The 24,917-nt window shown below is 44.1% G+C and overlaps 1 protein-coding gene across 1 annotated transcript in view; it reads right to left on the bottom strand.

Moving 5' to 3' along the window:
* URB1 (URB1 ribosome biogenesis homolog) overlaps positions 1-24,917 on the bottom strand; it is a 140,370-nt gene that overhangs the window by 17,859 nt on the left and 97,594 nt on the right. Inside the window, exon 24 of the mRNA XM_053705174.1 lies at positions 12,002-12,188. Within this exon, the coding sequence (XP_053561149.1) occupies positions 12,002-12,188 (187 nt within the window). The remainder of the gene's footprint in view (positions 1-12,001; positions 12,189-24,917) is intronic.

Below are 24,917 nucleotides of genomic sequence, written 5' to 3'. Positions count from 1 at the left end.
CACAAGGAAGGAACTACTATTTCCTGATTGATGTTACGATTCGACACAACTTTGGGAAGAAACCCCAATCTAGTGTCGAAGAACAGCCTTATCAGCGTAAAAAAACAGGTAAGGAGGCTAACAATGCAAGGCCGCTAACTCAGAGATTCTGCGAGCCGATGCAATAGCCAGAAGGAATAGGATTTTCCAGGAAAGCTTAATGTCAAGCGCATGCATAGGCTCAAACGGAGCCCTCTGCAAAATCTTAAGAACCAAGTTTAGGCACCAAGGAGGAGCAGAATTTCTAAAGACAGGCCTGATCCTAGACAGAGCCTGAACAAAAGACTGAATATCAGGAAGCTCCGCTAGCTTCTTGTGTAATAGTACAGATAAAGCAGAAATCTGACCCTTTAAGGAACCCACAGCAAGACCCTTATCCAGTCCGTCCTGGAGAAAAGCCAGAATCCTGGATACCCTAACCTTGTGCCAGGGATATCCACGTTCCTCACATCAGGACAAGTAGGTCCACCACACCTTATGATAGATGCACCGAGTGACCAGCTTCCTGGCCTGAATGAGAGTATCAATCACTCTCTCCGAAAAACCTCTCTTGGCTAAGACTAGGCTTCAATCTCCACGCAGTCAGCCTCAGAGAATCGAGATTTTGGTGAAGAAATGGCCCCTGAACCAGCATATCTCTGTGACAGGGTAACCTCCATGGAGGAGACGATGACATCCCCACCAGATCCACAAACCACGTCCTCTGCGGCCATGACGGAGCAATCAGAAAAGCCGAAGCTTGCTCCTGCTTGATGCCGGCCACTACACGAGGTAGAAGTGGCAACGGTGGAAAAATGTAAAGTGGTTGAACTCCCAGGGCACCGCCAAGGCATCTATCAGTTCTGCCTGGAGGTCTATCGCCGGCGTCCTCCATCTGATGCAGATCTCCTTGAACACCGCAGGACGGAGAGACCATTCCCTTGGATGAAACGATTGTCTGCTGAGAAAATCCGCTTCCCAGTTGTCCAGACCCGGAATGTGGATCGCTGAGAGTGAACACTTGTGTTTCTCTGCTGATTCCAGAATCCAAGATACTTCCCACATGACTAGGGAGCTTCTCGTTCCCCCCTTAATGGTTTATGTAAGCCACCAAGGTAATTTTGTCCGACTGGAACCTGATGAATCGGGACGACCCCAGGAGGGGCCAAGCCCTCAAAGCGTTTAATATCGCTAATATAGTTCCAGAATCTTTATCTGTAGATTAGACTCCTCTAGGGTCCACCTGCCCTGTGCCTTCCTGACACTCCAAACCACTCCCCATCCTAATAGACTTGTGTCCGTGGTCACAATCTCAAAGATGGTCTCAGAAAGGATGTCCCCTGGGACACACCAAGAGAGGGATCCCCTCGTTCGTGTGTCCAGAGATATCTGTTGGGATAGATCGGAGTGATCGCCGTTCCACTGTCGCAACATGCACAACTGAAGAGGCCTGAGATGGAACCTGGCGTAAGGAATGGCATCTATACTGGATACCATGAGCCCAATAACCTCCATACACCTGGCCACAGATGTCCTTGAGGAGGTTTGAAGGGCAAGACAGCTGGACGCAATGTTGCAACGTCTCTGGTCTGTCAAGAATATCTTCATGGATAAGGAATCTATTATCGTACCCAGGAATTCCACCCTGTTGCTGGGAACCAGTGAACTCTTTCCCTCATTTACCTTCCATCCATGGGATCGAAAGAGGAGAAAAGCCCTTGAGTGTTCCTCCGTGAGACTGTAGCATGGAGCCTGGACCAGGATATCGTCCAGATAAGGAGCCACTGCAATCCCTCTGGCTTTCGCCACCGCGAGTATTGCACCCAGGACCTTCGTAAAGACTCTTGGGGCAGTCACCAGACCGAACGGTAGGGCCACAAACTGGAAGTGTTGGTCCAGAAAAGCGAATCTTAGGAACTGATGTGTTCCTTGTGGATTGGAACGTGAAGGTAAGCATCCTTCAAATCTATTGTCGTCATGAATTGTCCCTCTTGAACTAGGGGCAAAATCGACCTGATTGTCTCCATTTTGAATGATGGGACTGACAGAAACTTGTTTGGACACTTTAGGTCCAGAATTGGGCGAAATGTGCCCTCCTCTTTGGGACCATGAAAAGGTTTGAATAATGCCCCAGACCTCTTTCTGCCAGAGGTACTGGGACGATAACTCAGAGGAGAGATCCCTCACGCATCCTAGGAAGGCGTCTCTCTTCTCTGGGCTTGAGGATAGGTTTGACAGGAGGAATCTGCCTCTGGGCGGATGAGTCTTGAATCCTATCCTGTAACCCTGTGCTATGACCTCCAGAACCCAAGGGTCCTGAATGTCTCTTATCCAGGCCTCCGCAAACAGAGATAGTCTGCCCCCTATGCGATCCAGAGAAGGATCAGGGGCCGCCCTTTCATGCAGATTTTGTCTCAGCTGGCTTCTAGTTCTGCTTGGTTTTGTTCCAAGAGTTATCTGGTTTCCAATATCCCTTGGACTGCTCTGTCTTCGCGGCCGGCTGCTGGCGCTGAGACTTGTCGGCACAAAAGGGACAAAAAGTAGACCCCTTAGGCTTATTCTTCTTATCCTGTGTCAGGAAAGCACCCTTGCCACCCGTGACCGTGGATATGATAGAGTCCAGGCTTGGACCAAAGAGAATCTTTCCCTTAAATGGAAGAGAAAGTAATATAGACTTGGAAGTCATGTCAGCTGACCACAACTTCAACCAGAGAGCCCTACGGGCTAGAACGGAAAAACCTGATGTCTTAGCATTCAGGCGAATAATCTCTATATTTGCATCACAGATGAACGAATGAGCTACCCTTAAGGCCTTAATTCTTCCTGTATCTCCTCAAGGGGAGTCTCCACCTCGACCATAGCAGACAGAGCGTCATACCAATAGGTAGCCGCTCCAGCCACCGCAGCGACTGCCGCTACCGGTTGAAAGACGAACCCTGTGAGTTGAAACATCTTTCTCAACATGGACTCCAATTTTTTATCCATTGGTTCCTTGAACGAAGAACTATCTTTGAGCAGGATAGTCATTCACTTAGCGAGAGTGGAGATAGCACCATCCACTTAGCGAGAGTGGAGATCGCACCATGCACCTTCGGAATGGCCCCCCACAGCTCAAACTGCGAGTCCGAAACGGGGAAAAGCCTTTTAAAAGTAGTAGAAGGGGAAAAGGGCAAAGTTTCTCCCATTCATTCTTAATAATATTATCCATTTTAATGGGGACCGGGAAAGTCTGTGGTACTACCCTGTCCTCCTAAACCCTAACTAGCTTAGGGATCGAAGGTTCCTCCGGTAGTTTTGGTTCCGGAACCTCCAACGTAGCAAGTACCTCTTTCAGCAGAAAGCGCAACTGTTCCATTTTAAATTTAAAATCTGGCTCCTCCGCAGGCGGAGGCCTAGAAAACACTGATTCCGTCCTAGAGAAAACGTCCTCCGAAGAGTCCGAGTCTTCTTCATCAGCAGATAACCTGTCAGAGACATCCAGCTGGGTAGATCATCCCTGGGACGGATAGCTATGTTTCACCTTTCGCCGTTTGCCCACCAGATTTCGCTGATGAGTTACAAAGGGCTCCTCCCGCAGGAGGATTAGTAGTGCCCTGGGGAGCTGCATGTGTAGATGGATATGAATGTAGGGAACGCACCTCGCGGGATGGAGAACCCTCAGAGGTGGACGGCTTAGCTGTACTAAATCTCATTCTTTTTTAGATATAGCAAATTTATCAAAGCATGTGGAACAAAGCTGAGCCGTCGGATCAACAGGAACCTCCACACAATAGACACAGTTGTTTGTTTTAATTAAGGAGGGAGTACATAGCTTGTGCCTTTATTGTGGACTAGATAGCTATTAAAATGGCACCTTTATATCCCAATGGCCGGGGCACTCACCACCTCCTATGACCCGGACCACAGAGAAAACTCTTTGTCTCCTACAACCGCAGGTCAAGAAGAGGAAGTTAGAGAGGCCACACCCGGTCACATTGAGTGGCATGCAGGAACGCCCCAGTTTATGGGAGACATTTTATTTTAAAAGCCCAAATAAAATGTCTCCCATAAACTGCTAGACTATATAAATAAAATCTAGTGTGTTAAGTGGCAATGTCTGAATGTCACTGTGTCCCCTGGCTATGATTTACATCAAGAATGGTGTATCTACTAATAGCCTGTGGGCAAGCGCATGTATTTGTTCACTTAGCTTGAGATAAACCCACTCTTCTGTCGTTATCAGCTGCAGAAATCGACTGCCTTCAGTAGAAAGCCCATCCAGCGCTGTGTACATCACAGCAGAGGATCTATGTGTGGAGCATTTTAATGATCTAACAGGAGGAGGTTAAAGGACTTATCCCTAACACATGTGGCAGGCTTGTGACTAACTCCTCACTGGGAGTAATTGTGCCACTGCCCTGTGTGTAAAATGGTCCTCAAATCAGTCTGAGGACCCCTCGCAAAAGAGAATCTGGAGCACCTCAATTCTTCACCTTCCTCCTGTGGAGGCAAAGAAAAGACTTGAATACCAGAGAGAGGAGTAAGATTAAGAGCTAAGTAATCTACATAGCTAAAGGGCAATAGAAAAAAAAAGTTTTATAAGTGTGGCCAAATTAGAGTATAATATTGCTTTAACTTCAAAATTAAGTGAGCATTTTCAGTTGTTATAGGGGCATGAAACTTAAAACTAAAGGACCATTAAAACTTGACACTTTAACAATGCATAAAAAGGTTTCATTATTGCAATATACATTTATTATTTATTTTGTTGCCGTTTGCTGTAAAATATATCTAGAAATTGTGCTTGTTTCACTTTCGTTCAGGAAGGCTTGAGATAATACTTTTTGGCAATTCACGTGAGCCTTTGTTTACCTTCTCCCCCCCCCCCCCAAGCTTCAACGTTTAATCAGTGCTAAACTACCTTAGGGGAATAAAAGAGGGCAGGCTACAGAGTTTCTGCTATATCTGAATATTAGTTTGCGATTGGTTAGCAAGGGTTCTTTTGTTGCGGGGGACAGGGAAATAAGTGAAAAGAATACACATTAAAAAAAAAAAATTATGCTCAACTGATACATTTCGTTCTTAACGGTCATGGAGAGTCCACAACGTAATTCCAATTACTAGTGGGATATTCAACTCCTGGCCAGCAGGAGGAGGCAAAGAGCACCCCAGCAAAGTTGTTAAGTGTAACTTCCCTTACCCATAATCCCCAGTCATTCGGCCGAAGGAAAATGGAAAAAGAAGAAACACAAGGGTGTAAAGGTGCCTGAGGTTTACTAAAAAAAAAAATTGCTGAATTAAAATTAAAAAAAGAGGGCGGAGTTGTGGACTCGACATATCCGGAAAAAAATAAATTTATTAGGTAAGCATAAATTTTGTTTTCTTTCCTATGGCATGGAGAGTCCACAACGTCATTCGAATTACTAGTGGGAAACAATACCCAAGCTAGAGGACAAGGAATGAACAAGGAGGGAGAACAAAGCAAGAGGACCTAAACAGAAGGCCTCAGCAAAAGTATCAAATTTGTAGAATTTGGAAAAAGTATGCTGAGAGGACTATGTTGCCGCCTTGCAAATCTGTTCCACAGAAGCTTCATTTTTAAAAGCCCAAGAAGAGGAGACAGCCCTAGTGGAATGAGCCGTAATTCTCTCAGGAGACTGCTGTCCAGCAGTCTCATAAGCAAAACGAATCATACTTCTAAACATTTAAAACAACAAACAGGGCAGAAGATTGCCGAAAATCTTTAGTAGCTTGTAGGTAAAATTTTAGAGCATGCACAACATCCAAGTTATGCAAAATACGTTCCTTATGAGAAGAAGGATTAGGACAAAAAGAAGGAACAACAATTTCCTGATTAATGTTTCAATTCGACACCACCTTAGGGAGAAAACCAAATTTAGTACGAAGGACTGCCTTATCTGCATGAAAAATAAGGTACGGGGAATCACACTACAGAGCTGAAAGCTGAGAAACTCTGCGAGCAGAAGAAATAGCAAGGAGAAACAAAACCTTCCAAGATAACAATTTTATATCAACAACATGCATCGGCTCAAACGAAGCCTGCTGCAAAACTTTTAGAACTAGGTTATGGCTCCAAGGAGGAGCAACAGGTTTAAACACAGGCCTGATTCTGACCAGGGCCTGAACAAAAGCTTGAACATCTTGTAAATTTGCCAGACGTTTGTGCAAAAGGATAGACAGTGCAGAAATCTGACCTTTCAGAGTACTGACTGACAAGCCTTTCTCCAGGCCATCCTGAAGAAAAGATTAAATTTGGGGAATCCTCACCAGACACCAGGAAAAACCTTAAGCTTCACACCAAAAAAAGGTATTTACGCCATATCTTATGGTAAATCCTAAGAGTAACAGGTTTACAAGCCTGAAGCATAATATCAATGACCACTTCGAAAATCCACGTCTAGACAAAACTAGGCGTTCAATCGCCAAGCAGTCAGCTTCAGAGAATCTAGATTTGGATGGAGGAATGGACCCTGAATTAGAAGGTCCTTCCTCAGAGGTAACCTCCAAGGTGGAAGAGATGACATCTTCACCAGATCCTGCAAGGCCAGACAGGAGCTATTATAATCACAGACGCTCTCTCCTGCTTGATACGAGCAATGACTCTTGGAAGGAGAGCAAATGGAGGAAAAAAGGTATGCTAGCCCGAAATCCTAAGGAATCGCCAGAGCATCTATCAGGGCGGCCTGAGGATCTCTTGACCATACTTTGGTAGCTAGGCGATTTGACGATAACCCACCTGAGGGTTATCCTGGAGAACACTTCCGGATGAAGAGCCCACTCCCCGGAATGAAAAAAAGTCTGTCTGCTCAGAAAATCCGCCTCCCAATTGTACACTCTTGGAATGTGGAAGGCAGATAGACAATCGTGAGCTTCCGCCCATTGCATTGAATGCGAGTTACCTCCTTCATGGCCAAGGAACTCCGAGTTCCTCCCTGGTGGTTGATGTAAGCCCCTGAGGTGATGTTGTCAGATTGGAATCTGATAAATCGGACTAAAGATAATTGAGGCCAAGCTATCAAGGCATTGAAGATTGCTCTCAACTACAAGATGTTTATGGGAAGAGAAGACTCTTCCCAAGACCACAGGCCCTGAGCTTTCAGAGAACCCAAAAAGCTCCCCAGCCTGGGAGGCTGGCATCTGTAGTCACAATCACCCAGGAAGGTCTCAGGAAGCATGTGCCCCGAGACATGTTCCTGTGAAATCTTCCACGAGAGAGAGTCTCTTGTTAGGGGGTCCAGATTTATCCTCTGCGATAAATCTGAATGGTCTCTGTTCCATTGACTGAGCATGCAAAGTTGCAGCGGACGCAGATGGAACCGAGCAAAAGGAATGATGTTCATGGAAGCCACCATCAGATCACCTACATGCATTGAGCCACTGTTGGATGAAAGGCAGACTGGAGAAAAAGACAAGAAGCAAAAAGGTTGGATTTTCTAACGTCCGTCAGGAAAATCTTCATGGACAGGGAATCTATGATTGTCCCTAGGAAACACACTCTTGTAGATGGAACTAGAGAACTCTTTTCCAGATTCACTTTCCACCTGTGGGAACGTAGAAAAGACAACAACATCTCTGTATGAGATTTTGGTAGTTGAAAAGATGACGCCTAGATAAGGCGCCACAGAAATTCTCTGGGATCTGATCACTACCAATAGGGCTCCCAGAACCTTTGTAAATATTCTGGAAACTGTGGCAAGACCAAATGTAATGAAGGAGGGAACACTGAGGACTTTGTTGAGACACTTTAGATCTAGGATGGTACGGAAAGTTCCCTCCTTTTTGGGAACCACAAATAGATTTGAATAGAATCCTAGACCTTGTTCCTCTAGAGGGACTGGTACTATAACTCCCAGTGAGGATAGGTCCTTTATGCAACTTAAGAAGACCTCCCTCTTTACCTGGTTTGAGTATAGTCTTTACAGGAGAAATCTGCCCCTTGGAGGGCAAAACTTAATTCCTACTTTGTAACCCTGGGATACTATGCCCACAGCCCACGGATCTGGGACATTGCGTATCCAAGCCTGATGAAAAAGAGTAAGCCTGCCCCCCACTTGATCCAAAATCGGATTGGGGGCGGACCCTTCATGCTGATTTAGAGTCAGTGGAAGGCTTCTTGTTTTGCTTTCCCTTACTCCAAGGCTGGCTAGATTTCCAAGTGGACCTGGATTGGTCTGGCTTGGAAGAAGAAGAGGGGGACTTCCGTCCTTTAAAGCTGTGAAAGGAACGAAAATTAGAAGTCTGTTGACCCTTAGGTCTATTCATCTTGTCCTGAGGTAGGAAAGATCCCTTTCCTTTCGTAATCTCTGAAATGATTTCTGCCAGACCAGGATCAAAGAGAGTTTTACCCTTATAAGGTAAAGCCAAAAGCTTGGCCTTTGAAGATACATCAGCCGAGCAAGACTTTAACCACAGAGCTCTGCGAGCTAGAACAGTGAAGCTAGACATCTTAACTCCCAGTCTAATTACCTGCATGTTGGCATCACAGATAAAGGTATTGGCTAGTTTAGGAGCTTTGATCCCATCTTGGATCTCCTCTACAGTAGTTTCTTCTTATAGAGCGCAAACTTATCACTGTGAGGGTATCAAGGTGCAAAGGGGAGTGGACAGGAGGAGTGGGGGATGGGCATTCAGTTGAAGAGCCAGGTTTTGAGGTCCTTTCTGAACTATGTAAGGGAGGTGGATTGTCTGAGGTGCAGAGGGAGGGTGTTCCATATCTTTGCTGCCATATGGGAGAAGGATCTTCTGCCCGCTGTGGATTTGCTGATGCGGGGGATGACTGTAAATGCTTGGTCGGCCGATCGGAGTTGTCTGGCGGGGGTGTAGAAAGTTACACAGTGGTTGATGTATTCGGGTCCGATGTTGTGTAGGGCCTTGAACGTGTGTGTAAGTAGCGTTCTGGATACTTTGGAGTCTCTTTTGGAGTTTGATGGAGGAGCCGGTGTAGCGTGCGTTGCCGTAGTCCAAACGGCTGCTGACGAGGGCGTCAGGGTGGGTGACTTTTCTTGGTTTCAGTAGGGATCCACTTGAAGATTTTACGTAGCAGGTGGAGAATGTGGAAGCATGTTGAAGTGATGGCATTGATTTGTAGGTCCATGGATAGTGAAGAGTCCAGGATGAAGCCTAGATTTTGTGCGTGGTCGGATAGGGTTGGAGGGTGACCGAGGGCAGTGGGCCACCAGGAGTCGTCTTATGCACCAATAAGATGCTACTCCCGCAACCATGGCAATACTGGTCGCAGGTTGCCATTTGAATCCTTGATGGATGTACATCTTTTTTAAGTAAGCATCTAGCTTCTTATCTATTGGATCCTTAAAAGAACAACTATCCTCTATAGGAATGGTAGTTCTTTTAGCCAAAGTAGAGATAGCTCCCTTTACTTTAGGCATAGTGCGCCATGAGTCCCGAATGGAGTGAGCAACAGGGAACATCTTTTTAAAAGCAAACAGGGGAAGGGGAAAAAGGAAACCCTGGCTTATCCCATTCCTGAGCTATAATTTCAGACATCTTGTCTGGAGCAGGAAAAACATCCTCAGATGTTGGAGAATCATAAACTCTATTAAGTTTAGAGGACTTCTTGGGTTTGACAGCAACCAAAGGTTCAGTCGTCCAAAGTAGCTAGAACCTCCTTCAGAAGCAACCGGAGATGCTCAAGCTTAAATCGGAAATTAACTTCTTCAGATTCAGAAGATTTTTCCCCCCATAGTGTCAGAGTCTGAGATCTCACCTTCAGAAGCTACTGAAGTATCCTCCTCATCAGACATTTGAGAAAGGTTGACCAGCGCAGATTTAGAGTGGTCAGAAACTTTACTAGCAGACAAATGTTTAGATTTCCTCTTACGCTTACCCAAAATAGGGAAAGCAGACAAAGCCGCAGATACTGCAGAAGTTATCTGTGCGGCAAAATCCCCTGGTAAATGGACACCCTCCAGGAGGTTGAAAGGAAACAGAAGGAATAGAATGAGAAACAATTAAAGCTTTGAACGTTTGAGGAGAAAGCTGAGGCATGTCATGCACAGCAGTATCCTGAGAGGCACTTGGCTCAGAAGGGAGTAACTTGTCTTTGAATTTTAAAGTCTTAGCTAAGCATGAGGAACAAAATTGCATAGGCAAAAAATTTGCGCCTCTAAACATAATAAACATTTATCCATAGAGATGGACTGATCATGTTCTGAGTCCATAGTTATCGTAATTAGTCACCAATAAAAAAAGATCAATTAAAATGCGAATAAAAATTATGAGTAAAATTATATTAATTTGATCCCAAAAAATAAACAATATGTTCAAGGAATATGTGAAGACTATTAACACAGAGGCTAATAATTTTATTAACACTCTAAGACCCAACCTCAGACAAGAGATCTAAGCGTTTGTCTGAGGCTCCTACCGTGACCGGAATCAATATCCCACTAGTAAGAGAAGCGAGACTCTCCAGCAGAGATCCTCTCCTCTAAGAGAATGATCCGATCAGCAAAGTTTGTTAAAGCTGGCACTTCTGAACTCACAACGCTCCACTCCAGCGGAAATGCGGAAGTCATGTCAGCGGCTGAAAAAGAACTGTGCCACAGCTGATAAGCGCGCGATAAGAAAACGGCCCAAATAAAGTACCTTGCACATATTCATTTTTCAAGAACTGACATCTTTCAATGAGCAAAAATAAATAAAAAGAATCCTTGCCAAGTAATTAAGGGAAAATGCAAGCAAGCTTCATTAATCCTTAAGTCTCTCTGTCTCTTTAATAAAGTGCCTGTAGATTGTACCAATAAAGTTGCCCCTTAATGTACCCGTAACCATATAAGAATAAACTGAGTCCCAAAAGATATCCACTTGAGGGTAACCTCAAAAGTGCTGACCTTCAGTACCTAGAAGGCAAAAGTACTTACCTGTGGATCCAGCTGCAGAGCAGATAATAGCTACTAAGGTGTGACCGGTACTCCACACCCTGTCAGGGACCTGTAGTAAAAGAAAAAACAGAGTAACCAACCCTGGCTTTCTCTAAAGGGGTAGCAAAGTGTTAGAAGTAAAGCAAAGATCACCTTGCCGCCTTCTAACTGCTAAAAGCCACCACTACTCTTACTAAAGAGATTGACATGGACACAGCTAGACCCCAATCCTTGCTTGCAGGAAAAAGTACCCATAAAAGGATTTAATATCTTCAGACACAGTCTTCGCGCATCCTCCATTGACAGAGGCAAAGAGAATGACTGGGGATTATGGGTAAGCGAAGTTACACTTGACAGTTTTGCTGGGGTGCTCTTTGCCTCCTCCTGCTGGCCAGGAGTTGAATATCCCACTAGTAATTGGAATGACGTTGTGGACTCTCCATGCCATAGGAAAGAAATATATACTAATTTGAAAAAATAAAGCTGCAGTTTTCTTTGCAAAAGTATTATATATAAAGGTTCATAATCATGTAGATTACAATTTGTGTTTACTGTCCATGTTCTGAGCAGCCATAGAAGTATTTTTGTGAATTGCATGTGGTTTTGAGTTTTATATCCCTTTAACCTCTCATCAAAATCTGTTCCTTTAAATGACTAAAAGCATAGGAATTCTGCTACATTTAAATGCAGATTACATTTGCTCTGAACAGTGTTAAGAAATAAAGCAATAAAGTACATGCATATTATTTGTTTTCTTGTGTTGTTCATGTAACCGATTAAAACATTTTGTTTTTCTTTTATATAACAATCGGACAATTTAACAATAATCGTGTCTCAGAAAAGGGAATTAAATACATTTCTTAGAGAGCAAACATAAAGCAGAAGGGTGAGCATGGAAGACAGATAACATGTTACCAATTCTGTTCATGTGACCGTAACTCAGCTGCTGCTGCTGGCAAGTCACGGTGCAATCTGTCTCGTTTTGAGGGAACGTAAAGCTTTATATAAGTTTGTACAAAGTATTCACACTTTGCCTGCAGATCACCAGATACCACACTGAAATTATGTTTGGGATGTTGTTATATTAGATGAAAACCTCCTACCATAAGTTCCTTAAGATGTAGAAGCAAAGCTTTCTCCGCTTCCTGTGTGGATGCCTCACTTTCTTTGTTGGCGCTGTACGTAGCAATCAGACACTTCATACACGATGCCAGAAGAGCTTGCTTCCAAGAAGACATATCTTTCCCAGAACGGTCTGCAGATTGTGATACAGCGTCAGCCAGAGCCCATCTGCAGCAAGTTAACAGGGAAAAAAAAAAATGACAGAAATTAAACAAGACTATTATACAAAGTGAACACAAAATATAACACAATAAAAGGGTAGTACTGCATTTTCTAGAAAATGTTTTCCTTTGATTTACTTTTGATTAAAGGGACAATACATTTTTTTCTGCAATTTGCATCACTGGGAGGTATAAAACCCACCACACTGCCCCCCCCCCCCCAAGCTGGATCCAATGTTTTCTTGTTAGTATAGGTGGGTGGTAAGAAATGAAAGAAAACGCCCCCATCACCCCTACTTTCCAGGCAGTTAAGGGTGGATTTGGGGGGTTATTGTGCTGAGTTGTCCAATACCCACTCTTACATGACAGTACAATACATTAACTGCATAAAACAAACGCTGCAGACCCCCCCAAGGCAGAACATGTTAAGATCTGTTCTTTCTGCAGAAATGCTGCATTTTCTGCGATGACATCTCAGGACACATGCAGAAACTGTTAGTGCTTTAACTTTGCTGTTCGACATCAGGCTGTTCTTTTCAAACAGCGCTGTGCTCTGGCTGCACTGTGCTAGTTTTCCTTATTACAGTGCAGCCAGAGTGACATGTTGTTTAAATAGAACAGTCAAATTATGGGGCAGCATATTGATTTTTCAACCCCACCCCCTAGTCTTTCCCGGTCTGTAAAGCTTGACTACTGAATCAATGCAAGATGTTCTATTTAGCAATGCACCTTTTTTATTTCTATATCTTTAACCTTCAGCTGCTGAAATATATTATAAAACTTTAAAAAATGCTTTATTCTCCAGTTAATCAACACATTGTAATTTAGTTGGTGCTCTAGTGTAACTGCCCAATTTAAAATTGAATTTCAAAATGACCTTGCAGAAAAAAATTCACAAATATCTCATTGCAGAAAGCGAAAAAAAGTTCTGCTTCTAGGCTACAGACACACTTCAGAAAGGCTTAGGGGCCGATTTATCAAGTGTTGGGCGGACATTGCTAAATGCAGACAGCATACTAGTAAAATGCTTGTGCAATGCCACCCCCTGCACATTCGTGGCCAATCGGCTGCTAGCAGGGGGTGTCAATCATCCCGATCGGATCGGGGTGATTGCTGTCCGCCGCCAAAGAGGTGGCTGATAAGTTAAGTAGCACTGCTTGATAATTCGGCCCCTTAGTGTTCAGATGAGAATGGTGAAGTTGCAGCCTTCTCTTTTTAAAAAATGAAATTTATTCTTACCTGATAAACTTGTTTCTTTCTTGACACGGTGAGTCCACGGATCATCATAATTACTATTGGGATATTCACTCCTGGCCTGCAGGAGGAGGCAAAGAGCACCACAGCCAAAGCTGTTAAATACCACTCCCCTTACCCACAAACCCGTCATTCGACCAGCGGTAAAGGAGAAAGGAGAGTAATATAAGGTGCAGAGGTGCCTGAGGTTTATGAAAAAACAAACTGTCTGAAATACAGGGCGGGGCCGTGGACTCACAGGTAAGCATAAATTTCATTTTCTTTCTAATGACACGTTGAGTCCACGGATCATCACTACTTGAGTCCACGGATCATCATTACTATTGGGAATCAATACCCAAGCTAGAGGACACGGATGATAAGGGAGGGACAAGACAGTTAACCTAAACAGAAGGCACCACTGCTTGAAGAACTTTTCTCCCAAAAACAGCCTTAGCAGAAGCAAAAAGGAAATTTATGCTTACCTGATAAATTTATTTCTTTTACAATATGACGAGTCCACGGATTTCCTCCTTACTTGTGGGATTTAACCTCCTGCTAGCAGGAAGTGGCAAAGAGCACCATAGCAGAGCTGTATATATAGCTCCTCCCTTCCCTCCACCTCCAGTCATTCGACCGAAGTTAGGAAGAGAAAGGAAAAGAGAAAGGAAAAGCCAAAGGTGCAGAGGTGACTGAAGTTTATAAAAAATATAATCTAAACCCGTCTTATAAATGACAGGGTGGGCCGTGGACTCGTCATATCGTAAAAGAAATACATTTATCAGGTAAGCATAAATTTCCTTTTCTTTTACAAGATATGACGAGTCCACGGATTTCATCCTTACTTGTGGGATACAATACCAAAGCTACAGGACACGGATGAAAGGGAGGGACAAGACAGGAACCTAAACAGAAGGCACCACTGCTTGAAGAACCTTTCTCCCAAAACCAGCCTCAGAAACTCTACGAGCAGAAGAAATAGTAACCAAAAATAAAACTTTCCAAGATAACAACTTAATATCTATGGAATGCATGGGTTCAAACGGAACCCCTTGAAGAACATTAAGAACTAAATTCAAACTCCAGGATGGAGCAATTGGTCTAAACACAGGCTTAATTCTGGTTAAAGCCTGGCAAAAAGATTGAACGTCCGGAACAGCTGCCAAACTTTTGTGTAGTAAATTGACAAAGCAGAGATTTGTCCCTTTAGGGAACTCGCTGATAACCCTTTCTCCAATCCCTCTTGGAGAAAAGACAGAATCCTGGGAATCCTAACGCTACTCCATGAGTAGCCTTTGGATTCACACCAAAAAAGATATTTACGCCATATCTTATGATAGATCATTCTAGTGACATGCTTACGTGCCTGAATCAAAGTATCAATTACCGAATCAGAGAACCCCCGCTTAGATAAAATCAAGCGTTCGATCTCCAAGCAGTCAGTTGCAGAGAAACTAGATTTGGATGTTGGAAGGATCCCTGAATGAGAAGGTCCTGCCTCAATGGAAGCTTCCACGGCGGCAGAGAAGACATGTCCACTAGATCGGCATACCAAGTCCTGTGAGGCCATGCAGGCGCGATTAGAATTACTGAAGCCATCTCCTGTTTGATCCGAGCAATCACCCGTGGAAGGAGAGCAAACGGTGGAAACACATAAGCTAGGTTGAATGACCAAGGCATCTATCAGTTCGGCCCGAGGATCCCGTGACTTGGATCCGTATCTCGGTAGTTTGGCATTCTGACGAGACGCCATCAGATCCAATCTCGGTCTGCCCCATCTGAGAATCAGGGTGGCAAAGACCTCCGGATGAAGTTCCCACTCCCCCGGATGGAACGTCTGTCTGCTCAAAAAATCCGCTTCCCAGTTGTCCACTCCTGGGATGTAGATTGCCGACAGATAAGAGTGAGCCTCCGCCCACCGAATTATCTTGGATACTTCTGTCATCGCTAAGGAACTTCTTGTTCCTCCCTGATGATTGATGTAAGCCACAGTCGTGATGTTGTCCGACTGAAAACGGATGAATTTGGCCGAAGCCAGGTGAGGCCAAGCCTGAAGCGCATTGAATATTGCTCTCAATTCCAGAATATTGATTGGAAGTAGAGACTCTGACCGAGTCCACACACCCCGAGTCTTCAGGGAATTCCAGACTGCACCCCAACCCAGTAGGCTGGCGTCCGTTGTCACTATCACCCATGAGGGTCTGCGATAACCACCAAAGAAGAGAGTCTCTTGTCTCCTGATCCAGATCTATCGGAGGAGACAAATTTGTATAATCTCCATTCCACTGCCTGAGCATGTTCAGTTGTAGCAGTCTGAGATGAAAACGAGCAAACGGAATGATGTCCATTGCCGCCACCATCAATCCAATTACCTCCATGCACTGAGCCACTGAAGGCTGAGGATTGAACTGGAGGGCTCGGCATATGTTCAGAATCTTTAACTTTCTGACCTCTGTCAAGAAAATTTTCATGGATATGGAATCTATTATGGTTCCCAGGAAGGGAACCCTGGTCTGTGGAATTAATTAACTCTTTTCTAGATTCACCTTCCACCCGTGAGTCCTCAGAAAGGACAGAACCATGTCTGTATGAGATTTTGTCAGATGGTAAGACGCCTGGATCAGAATATAGTCCAGATAAGGCGCCACTGCAATGCCCCGCAGCCTGAGAACTGCCAGAAGGGACCCTAGGACCTTCGTTAAGATCCTGGGTGCTGTGGCCAACCCGAAGGGAAGAGCCACAAACTGAAAATGTTTGTCCAGGAAGGCAAACCTTAGGAACTGATGATGATCCTTGTGGATAGGAATATGAAGGTATACATCCTTCAAGTCCACGGTAGTCCTATATTGACCCTCCTGGATCAATGGCAGAATTGTTCGAATAGTCTCCATTTTGAAGGATGGGACTCTGAGAAACTTGTTTAGACTCTTTAGATCTAAAATGGGTCAAAACGTGCCCTCTTTTTTGGGGACCACGAAAAAATTTGAGTAAAACCCCTGTCCCTGTTCCAGTCTTGGAACGGGACGAATTACTCCCATAGTAGAGAGGTCTTTTACACAACGTAAGAACGCCTCTCTTTTTGTCTGGTCTGCAGACAATCGTGAAAGAAGAAACCTCCCCCTTGGGAGTGAACTTTTGAATTCCAGCTGATACCCTTGGGACACGATTTCCAGTGTTCAAGGATCCTGAACATCTCTTACCCAAGCCTGGGCAAAGAGAGAAAGTCTGCCCCCTACTAGATCCGGTCCCGGATCGGGGGCCGCCCCTTCATGCTGTTTTGGTAGCAGCAGCAGCTTCTTGGGTTGTTTACCCTTGTTCCAAGCCTGGTTGGGTCTCCAGACGGACTTGGCCTGAGCAAAATTCCCTTCCTGCTTGGCAGAAGAAGAGGAAGAAGAGGGGACTCCTTTAAAGTTCCGAAAGGAACGAAAATTATTTTGTTTACCCCTCAGTTTAGCAGTTCTATCCTGAGGAAGGAGATGACCCTTACCTCCCGTAATGTAAGAAATGATCTCTTTCAAGTCAGGCCCGAATAGGGTTTTCCCTTTGAAAGGAATAGCCAAAAGCTTTGACTTAGATGACACATCAGCAGACCAAGATTTTAACCATAACGCGCTAAAATAGCAAATCCGGCATTCTTAGCCGCCAACTTGGCAATCTGAAATGCGGCATCTGTAATAAAAGAATTAGCCAGCTTAAGAGCCTTAATTATATCTAAAATATCCTCTAAAGGAGTCTCAGTCTTAAGAGACTCCTCTAAAGCATCAAACCAGAAGGCCGCCGCAGTGGTAACTGGTACAATGCAGGCCGTTGGTCGTAAAAGAAAACCCTGATGAATAAACATTTTCTTTAGAAGACCCTCCAATTTCTTATCCATAGGGTCTTTAAAAGCACAACTGTCCTCAATAGGAATAGTTGTATGCTTAGCCAGGGTAGATATAGCTCCTTCCACCTTAGGGAAAAAATTTGAGTAAAACCCCTGTCCCTGTTCCAGTCTTGGAACGGGACGAATTACTCCCATAACAGTGTCAGATATGGGATACATTTTCTTGAAATTAGGAGAGGGCGAGAACGGGATACCAGGTCTGTCCCATTCCCTCTTAATAATCTCTGAGATTCTCTTAGGAACTGGAAAAACATGTGTAAGCAGGTACCTCTAAGTATTTGTACATTTTAAACAATTTCTCTGGTGGTACCACAATAGAGTCACAGTCATCCAGAGTCGCTAAAACCTCCAGAAGTAACAGGCGGAGGTGTTCAAGCTTAAATCTAAAGGACATGACGTCCGAATCCGTCTGAGGTAACGCACTTCCCGAATCGGAAAGTTCCCCGACCCCCAATTCAGATCCCTGTGAGGGTACATAGGAAATAGCCAACAAAGCATCAGCGGACTCAGTATTGACATTGAATTCTGTCCTACTGCGTTTGCCCTGTAACACTGGCAACTTAGATAATACCTCTGTAAGAGTAGTTGACATAGCTGCAGCCATATCCTGCAGAGTAAATGAATTAGACGCGGTTGAAGAACCACCAGGCGTCGCTTGGGTGGGCGTTAAAGGTTGTGACGCTTGGGGAGAAGTTAGCGGTATACCCTGATTCTCCTCAGACTGAGAATCATCTTTAGACACATTTTCTTTACATAAAATTTGTGCTTTACATTGTAAGGCCCTCTCAGTACACGAGGGACAAAAAAACAGAGGGGGTTCCACAGTGGCATCTAAACACATAGAGCAAGGAGTTTCCTCCTCAGTGTCAGACATGTTAAACAGACTAGCAATATTAATAATAGTCGTACTTTGCTTAAAATATTGAGCTCTGAATTCAAATTGTATGCAAAAATGTTAATGCAAAAAAACATAATTTATGCTTACCTGATAAATTCCTTTCTTCTGTAGTGTGATCAGTCCACGGGTCATCATTACTTCTGGGATATTACTCCTCCCCAACAGGAAGTGCAAGAGGATTCACCCAGCAGAGCTGCATATAGCTCCTCCCCTCTACGTCACTCCCAGTCTTTCGACCAAGGACCAACGAGAAAGGAAAAGCCAAGGGTGAAGTGGTGACTGGAGTATAAATTAAAAAATATTTACCTGCCTTAAAAACAGGGCGGGCCGTGGACTGATCACACTACAGAAGAAAGGAATTTATCAGGTAAGCATAAATTATGTTTTCTTCTGTTAAGTGTGATCAGTCCACGGGTCATCATTACTTCTGGGATACCAATACCAAAGCAAAAGTACACGGATGACGGGAGGGATAGGCAGGCTCTTTATACAGAAGGAACCACTGCCTGAAGAACCTTTCTCCCAAAAATAGCCTCCGATGAAGCAAAAGTGTCAAATTTGTAAAATTTGGAAAAAGTATGAAGCGAAGACCAAGTTGCAGCCTTGCAAATCTGTTCAACAGAGGCCTCATTCTTGAAGGCCCAAGTGGAAGCCACAGCTCTAGTAGAATGAGCTGTAATTCTTTCAGGAGGCTGCTGTCCAGCAGTCTCATAAGCTAAACGAATTATGCTACGAAGCCAAAAAGAAAGAGAGGTAGCGGAAGCTTTTTGACCTCTCCTCTGCCCAGAGTAAATGACAAACAGAGAAGACGTTTGTCGAAATTCCTTAGTTGCCTGTAAGTAAAATTTTAGAGCACGGACTACATCCAGGTTGTGCAGTAGACGTTCCTTCTTTGAAGAAGGATTTGGGCATAAAGAAGGAACAACAATCTCTTGATTGATATTCCTGTTAGTAACTACCTTAGGTAAGAACCCAGGTTTAGTACGCAGGACTACCTTATCCGAATGAAAAATCAAATAAGGAGAATCACAATGTAAGGCTGATAATTCAGAGACTCTTCGAGCCGAGGAAATAGCCATTAAAAATAGAACTTTCCAAGATAAAAACTTTATATCAATGGAATGAAGGGGTTCAAACGGAACGCCCTGTAAAACATTAAGAACAAGGTTTAAACTCCATGGTGGAGCAACAGTTTTAAACACAGGCTTAATCCTGGCCAAAGCCTGACAAAAAGCCTGGACGTCAGGAACTTCTGACAGACGTTTGTGTAACAGAATGGACAGAGCTGAGATCTGTCCCTTTAATGAACTAGCAGATAAACCCTTTTCTAAACCTTCTTGTAGAAAAGACAATATCCTAGGAATCCTAACCTTACTCCAAGAGTAACCTTTGGATTCACACCAATATAGGTATTTACGCCATATCTTATGGTAAATCTTTCTGGTAACAGGTTTCCTAGCCTGTATTAAGGTATCAATAACTGACTCAGAAAACCCACGTCTTGATAAAATCAAGCGTTCAATTTCCAAGCAGTCAGCTTCAGAGAAGTTAGATTTTGATGTTTGAAGGGACCCTGTATCAGAAGGTCCTGTTTCAGAGGTAGAGACCAAGGTGGACAGGATGACATGTCCACCAGGTCTGCATACCAAGTCCTGCGTGGCCACGCAGGTGCTATTAGAATCACTGATGCTCTCTCTTGTTTGATTCTGGCAATCAATCGAGGAAGCAACGGGAAGGGTGGAAACACGTAAGCCATCCTGAAGTCCCAAGGTGCTGTCAGAGCATCTATCAGGACTGCTCCTGGATCCCTGGATCTGGACCCGTAACGAGGAAGCTTGGCGTTCTGTCGAGACGCCATGAGATCTATCTCTGGTTGGCCCAAACGTCGAAGTATTTGGGCAAAGACCTCCGGATGAAGTTCCCACTCCCCCGGATGAAAAGTCTGACGACTTAAGAAATCCGCCTCCCAGTTCTCCACTCCCGGGATGTGGATTGCTGACAGGTGGCAAGAGTGAGACTCTGCCCAGCGAATTATCTTTGATACTTCCATCATAGCTAGGGAGCTTCTTGTCCCTCCCTGATGGTTGATGTAAGCTACAGTCGTGATGTTGTCCGACTGAAACCTGATGAACCCCCGAGTTGTCAACTGGGGCCAAGCCAGGAGGGCATTGAGAACTGCTCTCAATTCCAGAATGTTTATAGGCAGGAGACTCTCCTCCTGACTCCATTGTCCCTGAGCCTTCAGAGAATTCCAGACGGCACCCCAACCTAGAAGGCTGGCGTCTGTTGTTACAATTGTCCAGTCTGGTCTGCTGAATGGCATCCCCCTGGACAGATGTGGCCGAGAAAGCCACCATAGAAGAGAATTTCTGGTCTCTTGATCCAGATTCAGAGAAGGGGATAAGTCTGAGTAATCCCCATTCCACTGACTTAGCATGCACAGTTGCAGTGGTCTGAGGTGTAAGCGTGCAAAGGGTACTATGTCCATTGCCGCTACCATTAAGCCGATTACCTCCATGCATTGAGCCACTGACGGGTGTTGAATGGAATGAAGGGTGCGGCAAGCACTTTGAAGTCTTGTTAGCCTGTCCTCTGTCAGGTAAATCTTCATTTCTACAGAATCTATAAGAGTCCCCAGGAAGGGAACTCTTGTGAGTGGAACGAGTGAACTTTTCTTTTCGTTCACCTTCCATCCATGTGACCTTAGAAATGCCAGCACTAACTCTGTATGAGACTTGGCAGTTTGAAAGCTTGAAGCTTGTATCAGAATGTCGTCTAGGTAAGGAGCTACCGAGATTCCCCGCGGTCTTAGTACCGCCAGAAGAGCACCCAGAACCTTTGTGAAGATTCTTGGAGCTGTAGCCAATCCGAATGGAAGAGCCACAAACTGGTAATGCCTGTCTAGGAAGGCAAACCTTAGGTACCGATAATGATCTTTGTGAATCGGTATGTGAAGGTAAGCATCTTTTAAATCTACAGTGGTCATGTACTGACCCTCTTGGATCATAGGTAAAATTGTCCGAATAGTCTCCATCTTGAACGATGGAACTCTTAGGAATTTGTTTAGGATCTTTAAGTCCAGGATTGGTCTGAAAGTTCCCTCTTTTTTGGGAACCACAAACAGATTTGAGTAAAACCCCTGTCCCTGTTCCGATCGTGGAACTGGATGGATTACTCCCATTAACAAGAGCTCTTGTACGCAGCGTAGAAACGCCTCTTTCTTTGTCTGGATTGTTGACAATCTTGACAGATGAAATCTCTCTCTTGGAGGAGAGTATTTGAAGTCCAGTAGGTATCCCTGAGATATTATCTCTAGCGCCCAGGGATCCTGAACATCTCTTGCCCAAGCCTGGGCGAAGAGAGAAAGTCTGCCCCCCACTAGATCCGATCCCGGATCGGGGGCCCTCAATTCATGCTGTTTTAGGGGCAGCAGCAGGTTTCCTAGTCTGCTTGCCCTTGTTCCAGGACTGGTTAGGTTTCCAGCCTTGTCTGTAGCGAGCAACAGCTCCTTCCTGTTTTGGTGCAGAGGAAGTTGATGCTGCTCCTGCTTTGAAATTACGAAAGGAACGAAAATTAGACTGTCTAGTCTTGGCTTTGGCTTTGTCCTGAGGCAGGGCATGGCCTTTACCTCCTGTAATGTCAGCGATAATCTCTTTCAACCCGGGCCCGAATAAGGTCTGCCCTTTGAAAGGTATATTAAGCAATTTAGACTTAGAAGTAACATCAGCTGACCAGGATTTTAGCCACAGCGCCCTGCGTGCCTGAATGGCGAATCCTGAATTTTTCGCCGTAAGTTTAGTAAGATGTACTACGGCCTCCGAAATGAAAGAATTAGCTAGTTTAAGGACTCTAAGCCTGTCCGTAATGTCGTCCAGAGTAGCTGAACCAATGTTCTCTTCCAGAGACTCAATCCAGAATGCCGCTGCAGCCGTGATCGGCGCAATGCATGCAAGGGGTTGCAATATAAAACCTTGTTGAACAAACATTTTCTTAAGGTAACCCTCTAACTTTTTATCCATTGGATCTGAAAAAGCACAGCTATCCTCCACCGGGATAGTGGTACGCTTAGCTAAGGTAGAAACTGCTCCCTCCACCTTAGGGACCGTTTGCCATAAGTCCCTTGTGGTGGCGTCTATTGGAAACATTTTTCTAAATATCGGAGGGGGTGAGAACGGCACACCGGGTCTATCCCACTCCTTAGTAACAATTTCAGTAAGTCTCTTAGGTATAGGAAAAACCTCAGTACTCGTCGGTACCGCAAAATATTTATCCAACCTACACATTTTCTCTGGTATTGCAACTGTGTTACAATCATTCAGAGCCGCTAACACCTCCCCTAGTAATACACGGAGGTTTTCCAGTTTAAATTTAAAATTTGAAATATCTGAATCCAGTCTGTTTGGATCAGAACCGTCACCCACAGAATGAAGTTCTCCGTCCTCATGTTCTGCCACCTGTGACGCAGTGTCTGACATGGCCCTAATATTATCAGCGCACTCTGTTCTCACCCCAGAGTGATCACGCTTACCTCTTAGTTCTGGTAATTTAGCCAAAACCTCAGTCATAACAGTAGCCATATCCTGTAATGTGATTTGTAATGGCCGCCCAGATGTACTCGGCGCTACAATATCACGCACCTCCCTCTGAGCGGGAGATGTAGGTACTGACACGTGAGGCGAGTTAGTCGGCATAACTCTCCCCTCGTTGTTTGGTGAAATTTGTTCAATTTGTACAGATTGACTTTTATTTAAAGTAGCATCAATACAGTTAGTACATAAATTTCTATTGGGCTCCACTTTGGCATTGCAACAAATGACACAGGTATCATCCTCTGAATCAGACATGTTTAACACACTAGCAAATAAACTTGCAACTTGGAAATACAATTCAATTAGAATAATATTAAAACGTACTGTGCCTTTAAGAAGCACAGAAGATTTATGACAGTTGAAAATTAATAAATTGAAACAGTTATAGCCTCAATCCTTGTAAACAACACAACTTTAGCAAAGGTTTAATCCCATTAGCAAAGATAACAAATTCTGAAAGCAGGAAACAAATTACAGAATAAACGTTTTTTATCTCAGTCAAACTATAATTCTCACAGCTCTGCTGAGAGAAATTACCTCCCTCAAAATAAGTTTTGAAGACCCCTGAGCTCTGTAGAGATGAACCGGATCATGCAGGGAATACAATGAGTTGCTGACTGAAATATTTGATGCGTAGTAAAAGCGCCAAAAAACGGCCCCTCCCCCTCACACACAGCAGTGAGGGAGAACAGAAACTGTCAGAAAACAGATTAAGCAACTGCCAAGTGGAAAAATAGTGCCCAAACATTTATTCACTCAGTACCTCAGCAAATGAAAACGATTTTACATTCCAGCAAAAACGTTAAACATAATCTCTAGTTATTAAACAGCTTTATGTATTTCATACAGTGTAATTCTAGTGAAGTACCATTCCCCAGAATACTGAAGTGTAAAGTATACATACATGACATTATATCGGTATGGCAGGATTTTCTCATCAATTCCATTGTCAGAAAATAAAAACTGCTACATACCTCTATGCAGATTCATCTGCCCGCTGTCCCCTGATCTGAAGTTTACCTCTCCTCAGATGGCCGAGAAACAGCAATATGATCTTAACTACTCCGGCTAAAATCATAACAAAAACTCTGGTAGATTCTTCTTCAAACTCTGCCAGAGAGATAATAACACACTCCGGTGCTATTTTAAAATAACAAACTTTTGATTGAAGATATAAAACTAAGTATAATCACCATAGTCCTCTCACACATCCTATCTAGTCGTTGGGTGCAAGAGAATGACTGGGAGTGACGTAGAGGGGAGGAGCTATATGCAGCTTTGCTGGGTGAATCCTCTTGCACTTCCTGTTGGGGAGGAGTAATATCCCAGAAGTAATGATGACCCGTGGACTGATCACACTTAACAGAAGAAAACTGTACTGCGCCTTTATATTTTAAAAGCGCAACTATTTTTCTGATATCTGCAAAAACGTATTTGGAACAGAAAAAAATATTTTAAAGTGCCCAAAATACTCTATTAGTATTGCATCCACTTGCTGAGATATGTAAGCAAATAAAATATATCGATTATAACAGTAATTTATTTATTATCTTAATTTGGCCCCTGCACCAGAGCTGTGGCGCCTACCTGCCCCCGGAATACACTTGCTGTAGCCTGATAAGCTTGAAAAACCCTTCGAAGGCCGAGACAACTTAGGCCCCACTGGAGCCCCAGCCTCTGCTTGCTATGCAATCGGATGATACTGCGCGTCTGAGCGTGCGAAAATAGGCCCCATCCACCGTGGGTGTAACTCTAATCCTAAGACCCGCATGGGCCGCAAGTAAAAGCAAACATGTCGACTTGTAAAAATAAATAAATCCATGTGCCCTCTTGTATACACTGAAATATCGTAACACTACACTCCCTCAGGCCATTGATAAAGTTAACAGCCCTTAAGCAAACCGCAACTCCCAGCGTCCAGCCCTTGAATAAGCCTCAAAGATATATTTACATACTTTGGCAAATAATATAAAGGGATTCCAGGTACACCATTTCCTTTCATATAGTGCATACTGCTTACCCTTCCCCATATAGGGAAAAATGTCAGCCTGTTCTGATGCATCAAGTCTCCCCAGAAACAAAAGACTGAACATACCTCAATGCTGCTTGTAGCAAGACACCGTTCTCCACACT

Source organism: Bombina bombina, chromosome 3 (assembly GCF_027579735.1).
Source record: "Bombina bombina isolate aBomBom1 chromosome 3, aBomBom1.pri, whole genome shotgun sequence".
Lineage (NCBI taxonomy): Eukaryota > Metazoa > Chordata > Amphibia > Anura > Bombinatoridae > Bombina > Bombina bombina.
The sequence above is the reverse complement of the archived record's forward strand: the minus strand, read 5'-3'. Positions and strand labels throughout refer to the sequence as shown.